Below are 12,927 nucleotides of genomic sequence, written 5' to 3' on the forward strand. Positions count from 1 at the left end.
GAGCCCAGCATCAGCCTCTCCACTGACAGTGCAGAGCCTGCTTGGGATTCTCTCTCTCCCCCTCTCTTTCTGCCCCTCTCCCACATGTGTTTTCTGTCTCTAAAATAAATAAACTTAAAAATTAAAAAAAAAAAAAATGGGGCCCCTGGGTGGCTCAGTCGTTTAAGTGTCTGACTTCGGCTCAGGTAGTGATTTCACAGCTTGTGAGTTCGAGCCCCATGTAAGGCTCTGTGCTGACAGCTCAGAGCTTAAAGCCCGCTTCAGATTCTGTCTCCCTCTCTCTCTGCCCCTTACCCGTTTGCACTCTGTCTCTCTCTCTCTCTCTCTCAAAAATAAACATTAAAAAATTTTTTAATTAAAAAAATTATTCTTAAAAAAATAAAAATAAAAACTAAAAATGCTGGAGGAAATTAACTCATTATGTTATAGAAAGGATTAAAATACTAATAATAATTACTTGATTATAAAAAATATAACCATTATTTTGTTGATGATAGGTAGAGCCTACCTAGTTCCACTTGCTTAAGTGCCTAAATTTGTGACTTAAGTGTTACTAGTTATTTAGAAATGAGCAGTTTTCTTTTTTGAAAGACACCTTATGCTTCTAATATATGCTCTGAGGAGCAGGTGGATATGAGATATGGAAAAAGTGGACATGGGTTTCAAAGGTTTTCAGAATGTTCTGTTTTACTTAAACTGTGGGGTGAGTACATGTTTATTTGTTTTAAAGTTTATTTATTTATTTTGGGAGAGAGCACATGTGAGCAGGTGGAGGGGCAAAGAGAAAGAAGAGAGAAAATCCCAAGCAAGCACCTCCTGTGGGTTCAGAGCCTGATGCGGGGCTCCATCCCGTGAAGGAACCATGGGATCATGACCTGAGCCAAAATCAAGTCAGATGCTTAACCGACTAAGCTAGGAGCCCCTGTTTTATTGTTTTCATAGCTTATGAATATTATAAATGTTCTTTTGAATATATTCCATGTTTAATTTTTAAAAATCAGATGCAAACATGGCAGATGATAATAACATTTGTTAAATTTGGTGGTGACTTCATCATTTTGTTTTCGTGTGTGTGAGGTATTTGTACATAACTGTTTTGATAATGAATGTTAATTGTATGTAAGTGATAGTAATTAATCCTCGTCTACAGAACTTGACAGTACTGATGGTGCCAAGGTTTTTAGTAAACAACCAGGAAGAATCCAAAGAGTGGCAAGAGGATCAGGTGTGTCGACTAGAGATGTCCAAGAACTTTTGACACAATATACCAAATTTGCACAGATGGTAAAAAAGATGGGAGGTATCAAAGGACTTTTCAAAGGTAAGAAAAGTAACAAACTCCTCTTTTGTTAGTATTGAAAGTAAAGAAAGAAGGTGAGAAATTAAAAGCCAGGAGTGCTACCAGGATTGGCAAACACTGCTGAATTTCATGTTACATTCAAGTACTACTTGAATGTGATCTGTGATTTATCTGTTTGCACATTCAAAGTAATAAATACTAATGTTTAAAAAAAAACAAATTTAATGACTTTATTTTTATCATGTAATATATATTAAAGACAACTTAGAGCATATAAGAAAGAATAAGAAAAAAATCCTAAAGCACCCATTACCTTTTCTCTCCAGAGAATCCTATGGGTTTTATTTTAAATAACATTTGGTAAATGAGTGCTTTCTTCTGATACGTCATGACTATTTTTCTGTATTGTCAAATATTCTTCAAAATATAACTTTGAAGCACTGAATACTCTCCCAGGTATGCTTGTATCTTCGTTTAGTGCAATGGTTATTTATGTTGATCCATTTGCTCCTATATCAGTATCAGTTCCTGCATCAGTTCCTGTGCAGTCTTCCATGAGGCCAGGGATTTTGTCTATTTTATAGATGCTGAACAAATTTTGTAATTATTATTTCCAATTGGTGGTTAAATGTTTTCTCAGTATGTGTTTTTTAAATTACCACTCAAGTTTAACATCTCTTCATACATTTTTTGGTTTGAATTTCTTTTGTGAATCACCTCTTAGGTTCCTTGTTTATTTGTCTCATTTTCCCCGCTATTGCTTTGTAGTAACTCTTTAAAATGCTTCGTTTGTGTCTGCAAATATTTTACCCAGTTTTCATTTGCCTTTTACTTTTATTTATTTTTTTTAGTGAAAGGAAGCTTTCATTTTTAATGTAGCCAAGCCTATTTATCATTTTCTTTGATTTCCTTTATACTCAAAAAAGCCTTCTCCATGTTGGTACCACAATAGCCACCTATACTTTCTATTTTGGTTTTAGTTTTTAACTCTTTATCCCATCTGAAATTTATTTTGCTGTGTACTGTATAAAGCAAAAAGATGTTTACTTTTCCAAAGAGTTAATCAACTGTCCTAATCCTCTCTTAAAATTTATTCTAATTTTTTTCTATATTTTCTATATTAAAATTTTTTTCTATGTTGTTGTTTTTTCTATATTGTTCTATATTATGTATAGAAGTTTTTACTGCCTTTTGTCCTAGACACTTATTTTCCATGCTTGTTATATTCTATTTTGTTTTTTGTGGCAGGGAGAAAAGTTAGACTAACATGTTTAAAATTGTAATTCCTAACATCACATGCTGTTTCAGATAGTGATTATTAAACACATTATGTCAGTTTAACACCTTTCCCAAATAACGCTGACTATTCTTGATAGAACTGCAGATCTAAGCACTGATTACTCAGTAAAGGCACAATCAAGATGAAATGAGCAGTGGATGTGGCACACATTCTTGTCATACCAAGCTCTTCATATTCTTTTAGAAGTTTTAAGTCCTCGGAAACAAATACATATGACAGTTTACCAATAGACACAGAATTATGTTTTACACAGATTTATTCATCATGGAAAAATTTTTCACGGATTTTACCATGTTTTATAAAAACATATTTTTCATTCATATATCTTAATTCATATAACTTATTCAGATTAGTCAGCTTTGATGCTTATTTTCATAAATACTTTTGAGAAGCACCAGAGTTATGTTCCTTTGAAATAATTTTGCTTGAAGCAGCTCTACTTACTCATTATTGTTACATCGATGATCTCTTTTGCTTCCTGTCTCTTAAGACCACAGCAGCTATTCTCTTAAAGGAGCTCTTTCCTGTTTTGCCTCAGAGTGCATCTCTTTTATTGGCTTCCTTTTTTCCTGTGGAGTTTCAACCAAGTGTGTGGAAATTCATTGGTAAATGGAGTTGCATTATTTGTCTTTCTCTTGTCTGAAGGTTTTCATTATTTTTAATAGCTTCTTAGATATATGCAAATCTTCATGCTTTCTCAGAGTCATTATTTCATATTCATTTACCAGCAATCCAGGCTCATTCCTGATTAACTCTTATCTATAAAGTCAGTTTTTTGTTTAGCATTCTCCCGTATGACTATTAAACAATTGTTGTTATAGCTTACTGTTAATAACCACTGGATACAGTTTTAACAAAAATAGCCCTTAAAAAGTCCCTTGAATGTCCCTTAATATAGAATTTTAGTATAGAATTTTGTTCTTTCTCAAAAATATGTATGTAATTGAGATAAAAATTAGAAGGGAATATGTATAAATAGAAATAATGTGTTCAGGGTAATAACCTAATACCTAAAGTTATGGGTGATTGTTTAAAAATTTTACTCAATTCATAAAATTTTCTTTGATACCCTGATTATATTACATTCTTACATTCTACATTGACTCAAAACCTTTTTATTTTTTTTCAGGTGGTGACATGTCTAAGAATGTGAGTCAGTCACAGATGGCAAAATTGAATCAACAAATGGCCAAAATGATGGATCCAAGAGTTCTGCATCACATGGGTAAATATAAAATTGTTGCCAGTTTATAACCTACAGTTTTAATTTATAAAGGTTGAGTTTTAATAAGCCTTCTGTTGTGATACTATGAAAATCTGTTCAAAGATGTATGGTTTAGGGAAATGGCCATCTGAATTCTAAGTTGAATGGTTGTAATAGTGCTATATAACAGAGGTTTTATTTACTCTTCTGCTGCCATCGGTGTGATTTTTTTTTTTTTTTAATCTTTATTTATTTTTGAGAGAGGGACGGAGTGTGAACAGGGGAGGAGCTGAGGGGAGGGAGACACAGAATCAGAAGCAGGCTCCAGGCCCCGAGCTGTTAGCACAGAGCCCAACGCGGGGCTCAAACTCACAAACTGTGAGATCATGACCTGAGCCGAAGTCGGATGCTTAACTGACTGAGCCACCCAGGCGCCCCATTGGTGTGATTTTTGAGCAAGATACTTAATCATCTTCTGTTAATGTTTGAAGACCTTTTGCCCTAGTTTGGAATCTGGGTATTTTCAATGAGGAGACTTTGAAATTATATAAGGATTCTGAAACCCAGTTATACTTTTGCCATGTGACCTATGAAAAGTTCCTTAAACTTTCTGAAACTCACTTTCCTCTTTTGTAAAATCACAGATAATAGCTCATCAGGACATTGTGAGCTAATATATATGAAAGCATTTAGTACAGTTCTGGGCATACAGATGTTCAATAAATGGTAAATTCTTTTCTTCCTGTAAGTCCTATGAAACAACTCCTCTGCTCCCCTGAATTGGTCATGATTTACAACAAGAGTCTTTTGGACTTCCCAGAAAAAATTTTTTTGTTTAGTTTTATTGACTTCCTATTGTGTACCAGGTATTGTTCTAAGATCCTTTCATATATTATCTCATTTATTCCTTATAACTTGATGAGATATGTTATTCGTTCTGTTTTACAGATAAGGATATTGGTGATAATACAAAATTTTAATTGGTTTGTTCTTTAAGGCTGATGACCAAATTGCAGTCAGATCCCAGTAAATTTTTAGAAGTTAAAGTACTTCTTAGGCAAAAGTAATGTTTCAAGTTCTGCATAATAATTATCTGAATTTACTCTACTTTCACTCTAGGTGGTATGGCAGGACTTCAGTCAATGATGAGGCAGTTTCAACAGGGTGCTGCTGGCAATATGAAAGGCATGATGGGATTCAATAATATGTAAAGAAGATGCCTTAATATAAACTGACTCAGTTGATTACATTATTTGCTGAGACCTCAGAGTTTCCCTCCTTTTTGCAAACAGGAAAAAAAAAAGTATTTTTCTTGCCTGTCTTGCTCTTTTTCTTCTTCTCATCTTTTTTCCCCCTCCTTTTCTTCTTCCTTCCTTCTTTTCTCCTTCCCTTTGATATAAGGGAGGAATATATAGTTTTTGTGGAAATCATTCTATTTTTGCTTTAGATTTTCTTCTGTTAGTGTTCACCACCATAATACTTCTTAAGTTAAACAAATCATGATGTAAAATTTAGTACTTAAAAGTTTTTAATTGTCTCAAAGGCCAAGCATTACATTTGTAAACAGTCCTGGTCAGTAGTTACATGATGTCTCAATAAAAGTGCTGTAAAATAAACTTCAAACTCGTTATAAATTAAGGGGTTGTTAACTTTCTTATGATTTAAATTTATCAATGTATCACATTAAAAGGCAGACAGAAATACCAATTGCTGTGTCACTTAAAACTAGTCCTACATGTATACCTTTAATTGGAGATATCATAGAATAATTTAACCATTAGTATTAGGGATTTTTGTTTAACTTAGAATAATTACGGTAATTTTGCCATACAAATCTTAGGCCTGCCATTTAAATTGAAATTGTGAATTTGGTTAGTTTACAATATAATGTTTTGTATATAGCTTCCATTTTCTTATCTCATATTTTTGAAGACTTAATGACAATATTTGGTTTTTTTTGAAAAGCCAGTTTTGTTTCTTACACACCAAAAAAATCTGTTTGATGAAACTGATGTACTTTGTTAATAGTTAATGTATAGACCTCCTAATGGGAAAATAATTGCATATATTAGGCTGTTAATACATATTAAAAATAATGAGACCATGACAAGGTTGATCTGGTTGTTGGTTACTTTGGATTGCTGCATAGTACATTTAGAAAAGTGGCTTTTAAATAAGTTATGAAATTAAAAATACTAGAATAATTATTATACTTATTCATTGTTGATCATGAAGACTAGATATGGTATAGTTGTGTATTTTGAGCTATAGTGAATTGATCTTCAGCACAGGATTGATTTGTAGTAGTAGGAGAGGATATTTTTATAGTATTAATTTTTTATGACTCAAGCGTTTCAAAAAGGTCTTATAAGCCAAAGTATCTTTTAAAAATAATTACAAAAAGAGTGCAACAGATTTTCTTGTTTACTTGGGCACAGATTTTTATATACCACTAAATTATTTTTACCAGCTAAAAATTAGCATACTCCTATAAAACACTGTATACCCTATATAAATGATGTATCTTGTACTCTGCAGAAATGTCATAAGGTCCAGCTATAGAAATTTGACAATGAGAAAATGCTGTTTTCCAAATTAGTTTCTAATTAAACTGATGCATACCACCTTTTCTGGGCAAGCATTTTTGTGATTTCTGTCCTCGGGGTACCACTTTTCACTTTGACCAAAAAGGGAAATGAGACACTTGGCCAAACTTTATGACTAAGGTATTGCTTTTAAGTTTTTTTGTGTGTCTGGTGCAAATTATATTTTTCAGAAGCAAAAATAACAGTGGCAAAGGACAGCTGAACACCTGTTCAGCTTCCATTTCCTCTTTGGTAAGACGAGGGAACTGGAGATGCTCTCTAAACTTCTGATTTCATTAATTCCTCAATCTGACATCTTTAGTTGCAAATGCTAGCCTTCCATTCTCACGGTTTTTGTCCAAGTGCAAACAACGTAAGTTTGACAGCATAAATAATTTGACCAAATTTCCTTTTATTTTTCACTATTGTTAAAATTGGTTCCTAAGCTTTTTGGTACCTGTTATATTCCCAACTTAGACCCCTACGTAGATCTACTATTGTATAACATTGGATTCTTCCTGAAGTTTATTATAATATGTACAAAAATAAAACTAGGTGTAGTTCCTAAGCTTACAATGCTTATGTAATTATAAAACAAAAACTTGGAAATTAATTTCAACAAACTATAATACCAACAAAGGGCAAATTAGTCGGCAATTTCATGTGATGGATGTCAGTATTTTTCTGGAAGTATCGTATTTGCTGGCATATAAGATACAAGGTAAGTATATACAATGCATTGCAATTTTATGGAGTAATTTATTGGAAGAAATTTAAGTACCTTTCATATGTAGTAAAAATGATTTCAAAGTGTCTTATATAAATCATTATTTTGTTCAGATAAATACAGTACATTATAATGAGAAGAGTTCCTAGGTCTGACATGCAGTAATACACTATCTTCAGTATAGTGTCACGTAGCTAAAAAGAAATGTAATATTGTCAATAAATACTGATCTACAGAGGTAACAAAAGCAGGAAATTTACTAGAACTAAAGTCTCATTATGCATATTCATATAGGTAGAACATATAATATTAATACCTTATTTCAGTGAATGTAGAGGGTTTAAAAAGTAAGCCACAATATAAAAATAAAATTGAATTTCTTTTATATATAGCTTTAGTACATACAAATATTTCAGTAAAAAATGGAAAAAGCATTTAAATGCAAAGGAATTTTAGCTTGATGCTTGTGTATGTGGTAAAAGCAAGTATTTTATAGTTTGTATGAGAGAGTAACCAAGGAATTTGAAGAAGTTCTAATAAAGGCTAGATCTGTGAGAACCATGGCTAAATAACAACAAAATGTATGTAATTTTTGATCTTCCTTAAAACCCAGAAATAATTTTAATAAAGCCAAATAAGTTATATCCAAAACTAGAAACCCATCATCACACCTCATATTTAGATAATTTTGTTCATTGCTTGTATTTACCAGATTCGAAACGGAGTGGTCATCTTCAAAATTTTGCTCTAAAATCCAATTACCATACTCTCAATGTTAAGCCATTGCGTTAAAGTTGAGCCTAACATCTTTGCTTTTGAGTCATGAGTTACAGGAATGATGAATTTATATCTCCTATGTTGGGGGCTTAATTTAAATTTAACTTCTAGAGAGTTGAGTAGTCTAAGAGTTATCTTTGTTAAATAGTTGTTGATGTGATGTGAAATTTTGCTGATAGTTTTTTTCCCATACTTTGCAATTAGAGGGGAGTGACTTTGTGTTCAGTGTCAAGTAGTTGCTAACCCAAGAATCTAGGCCCTGTCTCTACTGACCTGGTATCTCTGATATGGGTATACTGAGTACGAGGTAATTTCCAGATACTTTTAAAGTGAAAATATACCTTGTAATCTGGTGATTATGGCATATTTCCTTTGATAATATGCATGTGGTGCCACTCAAGTTCTTTTGAGTTTGGCATGCCTATGCTACTATCTGCAATTTTCTCATTACTTTTCTTCTCTCCATCTGAAATTATCATTTGAAAAGCATATATCTTTTAGCTTCATTTGGCTTACAGGGTTCTCTCAGCCTAAAACAATGTGTTTCCTGGTACCAGTTGAATCTAAATGGAAAAACAGTCAAGTAATTACACAGCAGTACCTACCTGTAACAAGGATAATTCAGATGAACCTGATCCTTAGACAATCTCCTACCTCCTCTGACACTGGGGCATAAAGGCTTTACCTTCTCATGGGAAGCAGAAGGGAGTAATACCCTGTGACTATGGTATATTTTTAAGCAACACATGGCTAAAGTTTTGTGAGCTTTTTTACAGAGATAGGTCTCCTGTCTGCATCAGTGAGGACAACATGCAATGTCTGCCTACCTGCATAGTTTATGAACCATGCTTGCTTGCTTTTTATGATTTTATAATTGAATGAGAGAAATTTGTTCCTCAGTGACACAAAAGAGGTAAGAGTTGTTATTGGATATGTTCACGGATCCATAATTTCTGACTTTGGGAAATCAATTAAGGGGGTCAGAATTTCATTTCTGGTAGAAGTGGTGCAAGAAATATCTGCTGGTTTCTTCACACTCAAAATATAGGAAGTGTGAAAACCTTCAGTTGATGTGTGTCTCTTGATTTTCTGCAGTTTCCTTCTTACTGTGTTAAGAGAAACAGTGGATAATCTTCCCTGAGATAAATGGCATCTTTGTTTCCCCAGTTTTCTTGAAAAATAATGGACATAGGTCACTGTATAAGTTTAAGGTTACAGCATGATAGCTTGATTTACACATATTATGAAATGATTACCAAAATAGCTTCAGCTAACATCCATCTTCTCATGTAGGTACAATAAAAAAGAAGAAGGAGAAAAAAATTTCTCTTTGTGATGAGAATTCAGGATTTATTCTTAAGTTTTCTATATATCGTATATCAGTGTTAGCTATAGTCATCATGTACGTTACATGGAAAGATCCTTAATTGTGGCAATCCCTATTTTTATTATTTATTTATTTATTTATTTATTTATTTATTTATTTTTATATTTATTTTGAAAGACAGCTGGGAAGGGGAAGGGAGAGGAGAGAGAGAGAGAGGGAGGAAGAGGGGGAGAGAGAGAGAAAGAATCCTAAGCAGGTGCCACACTGCCAACACGGAGGCTGATGTGGGGCTCCATTTCATCAACTATGATACTATGACCTGAGCCAAAATCTAGAGTCAGACGCTTAAGTGACTGGGCTACCCAGGTGCCCCGTTGCAATCCTTATTACAGCTTTATACTTGTTTTTTTGATTATTGCCAGAAGACTCCTAGTGTTCTACGGACTTCAGATTAATATGTACAGTTTTCAACATTGAGATTATTGTGTTTAGGCAGAGTATACAAAGAACCTAATATGACTAATGCCATGTAAAAGATTCTGCTAGTTGAATATCAGTAGTCTATTCTTGAGACAAAAAAAATCTGACCAAATTGCAATGAGAAGAAATGTGCTTACATGGCATCAGATAAAACCTGCTCACTTGGTATTTTCATTTGTTTCTTAAATATAGGGCTTGCAAATGGCTGTATCTTAGAATAGACTTCAAAAATACACACACTTTGATAATTTGCCTCCACATCTTTTCATCTATCACATTCACCTTTGATGTAGGGATTTTCTGCCCCTAATAGCCCATTTTCTGACATTTTCTTTCCCAGAGGAGCAGAGTAGCTAAGAGTATAGGCTTCAGAAGCAAACTGCCTGACTTTGAATCCTTGCTTGGCTGCTTACCTGCTGTGTCCATGAGCAAATTTTTTTCTTCCTTCCACCCCCTGCTTTTTTTTTAAAGTAAGAGCATGGGCAAGAGGGTCAGAGAGTGAGAGACAGACAATCTTAAGCAGGCTCCACGTTCAGCACGGAGCCCATCGTGTGGATAGATCCCACATCCCTGGGATCGATGACCTGAGCAAGAGTCAGATGCTCAACTGACTGAGCTACCTAGGAGCCCCATGAGTAAGTTTCTTACTCTCTCTAAGCTTTTATCTCCTCATCGGTAGAATGTTAGTAACTATAGTAGTACCTCGCAGCTGTTAGAAGTGAGGAAGAGTTCATACAAGGAAAGTCCTTAGCGCAGTATCTGGGCTCCATAAGTGAAGCCACTACTATGATTTAAAATTTTTTTTATGCTTAAAATCAACCTAAAGTGCATTTTTCGTTTTACCACCTTATTTTTTCTTATGTGTCATTGATAGTGATCCCTTATTTGAGGGATGGGATAACTTAAAAACATTTTCTATTAAAATATGTATGTAGCTATGATAAAACCATAAGAAAATCTTGTTTTATTTGATGGACATTCCTGGTTATCAAGTTTTAGCTTTGTTTTCCTAGCTTTTCAGAGAAATAGGTGGATCCAACTACACCTTTTTAGATCTATAAGCACCATTAAGTGATAAATTTAGGCCACAATTATGTTTTCAAGTAGATATATTAATATCTGGATATGGTTTTTTTGTCATAGTGATATAATACAACTTACACTACCAAGGTAAATGAAGGAAAGATTTGACATATTGCTTTGTTTGCCCACTTTTAGTTGACCTATGACAGTCTGGAATAATGACAAAAATGTTAATGCCCAAAATAAAACCATTAGAATTTCTATGCTTTTCTGTTGCTATCAGTCCTTCATTTGTAATAGACTGCCCTTCAAATGCTAATTTGTGTTAAAAAAGTAACTCTTAGGAAATGCTTCCAGTTCATATTGGGATATGACTTGCATTTTGAATTTTCAGTTAACTAAGAAATACACTTGTAAACTATGAACACAAGTCCTGCTTCAGCAGTGAAAATTGTAATTTGATGTTTAATTACCAATTTGCAAAATAAAATCATGCATTTATAAACATTCCACAAAATTTTTAAATAATATCGTTGATGTTAAGAGGAAAGGGATTTTGAATACAAGTAATGCAGAACTGTTCTTGTTTATGAAAGCCAAATCATAAGGTCTTTAACAATTGGCTCTTTTTCTTTTCAGTTTATTGCAGAGATTGTTTTTGCTGTTTTGGACTGTCTCAACCCTTGCTAATGACACTAGGCAGCCTCAGATCATATTACTAAAACCTGTTTACCTTAGCAACAAGCTAACTTGATTTTATTACCAGAAAATGGATTATGAATTCCCAATTATTAAAATGTTGGTTTTCAAATAATCAACTTTTGTCTTTAAGGTTTTTGGTTTTTTAGGTTATAGTTACATGCAGGATAGAAGTGTACAAAAATATTAAGCAGAGAGTAAGGAAAAACAATTTTTGTACAAGAGAGAAGGGAATATTTAAGATTACAGGGGTGTGGACCTTGTTGGGGTCAGGTAGAATTACAGATACACTACGCCATAACTTTGGAGAGTATTTCTGGATTTTGACTGGCATAAAAATGGAATTTAAAGTATCATATAACGCTCCCTGTGGCCCAAATAATGTATTTTATTTTTGACCTCTACAATTCACAAAACCTTGTGTGAAAACTTTCATACTAAAACTACAATAAAAATAATTTTAGCTGGAAATGCTCCAACTAGTTTAAGTGATACTGTAATCGGTGCAATCATGACTTTAATTTGGTTAAACATTGGGAAAAATGGGAAAAAATTCCCTTATACATGCACACACGCTCCTAAAACATAATAAAACATGCCTTGTATTTGTCAAAATGGAACCTTGGGGCTGCCCTTTGCCCTCCTTCAGATATCACTTAACTTTTTCTTTAGTTATACTTAAGTATTTCAGAGAAGTGTAAATAAAATTTACCTTTCAGGCTCTTATTTTACGGGTATTTTGGCTAGACTGTCATCCATGTTAGGTATGGAATATGCAGCATGAGCCGTACATCTTAAAATCTATTTGACAAACCTTTGAAGCATACTACAAGGCTGTTTGGTTTTACAAGTGCAGAAACCAAGATCTGGGAGGGTGACTGCCCAAAACGCAGCTGCTGCATGGCTGCCCCGGGATCCCCAAGGCCAAGCTCCAGGTGCAGGTACGAGGCATGACGTCACCGGTGGTGCCAGGCGGCGGCTCCGAGAGCTGCGGACGTGGGCTGGGCCGGAAGCGGTGCTGCTGGCGGCCCTCCTCGCTCCGCCCCACGCGAGCTGGTCGCTGAGTTGTCCAGGCCGCGGTCTGCCAAGCCGGAGTGGGGGGGCGAGGCGCCGGCCGGCCCCGCCCCTCAGGCAGGTCCCACCCATCAAGGCAGCCCCACTCCTCCTGCCTTGGCGTGGCCGGGCGCGGCGTGAGGTGGGCGCTGCCGGTGAGTGCCAGTTCGTGACGGCCGGCTCGGTCCGCGCCTGGGTGGGGAGGCGGAGAATGGAAATGGGCTTATCGGCCATTACGTTCTATCTTGCCAGCGCCAGCAGCCCTGTAGCGGTGACAACGATGGACCCGGAGCCTCTGAGCCGTGCGGAGGGAGAAGCAGTAGGAGCCTCTGGAGCTGCGGCCGCCGCGACGTTCAGGGAATCGACTCGGCAGGTAGGTGGGGCCGGCGAGGGAGGTGGCGGCGCGGAGGCTGGGGCTAGGAGAGACTAGCTGAGAGGAGACAGCCCTCGTC

The 12,927-nt window shown here is 35.3% G+C and overlaps 2 protein-coding genes across 7 annotated transcripts in view; both read left to right on the forward strand.

Annotated features, from left to right (window-relative positions):
• The window catches only part of SRP54 (signal recognition particle 54), a 38,779-nt gene extending 33,337 nt beyond the window's left edge, over window positions 1-5,442 (forward strand). For all 3 annotated transcript variants that reach the window (XM_047864443.1, XM_047864444.1, XM_047864445.1), the window contains 3 exons: window positions 1,151-1,321; window positions 3,730-3,825; window positions 4,924-5,442. In XM_047864443.1, coding sequence (XP_047720399.1) covers window positions 1,151-1,321; window positions 3,730-3,825; window positions 4,924-5,015 — 359 coding nt within the window. In that variant the 3' untranslated portion in view covers window positions 5,016-5,442. The remainder of the gene's footprint in view (window positions 1-1,150; window positions 1,322-3,729; window positions 3,826-4,923) is intronic.
• A 6,670-nt stretch (window positions 5,443-12,112) lies between these two features.
• FAM177A1 (family with sequence similarity 177 member A1) overlaps window positions 12,113-12,927 on the forward strand; it is a 28,031-nt gene continuing 27,216 nt past the window's right edge. For 3 of the 4 annotated variants that reach the window (XR_007153350.1, XR_007153351.1, XM_047864451.1), the window contains exon 1: window positions 12,637-12,848. Coding sequence is in view for 2 of the 4 variants with exons in the window: in XM_047864451.1 (XP_047720407.1) it covers window positions 12,687-12,848 (162 nt within the window). In the remaining 2 variants the exon portion in view is untranslated. The other variant, XM_047864452.1, reaches the window with a different exon arrangement.

This window comes from Prionailurus viverrinus, chromosome B3 (assembly GCF_022837055.1).
Source record: "Prionailurus viverrinus isolate Anna chromosome B3, UM_Priviv_1.0, whole genome shotgun sequence".
Classification (NCBI taxonomy): Eukaryota; Metazoa; Chordata; class Mammalia; order Carnivora; family Felidae; genus Prionailurus; species Prionailurus viverrinus.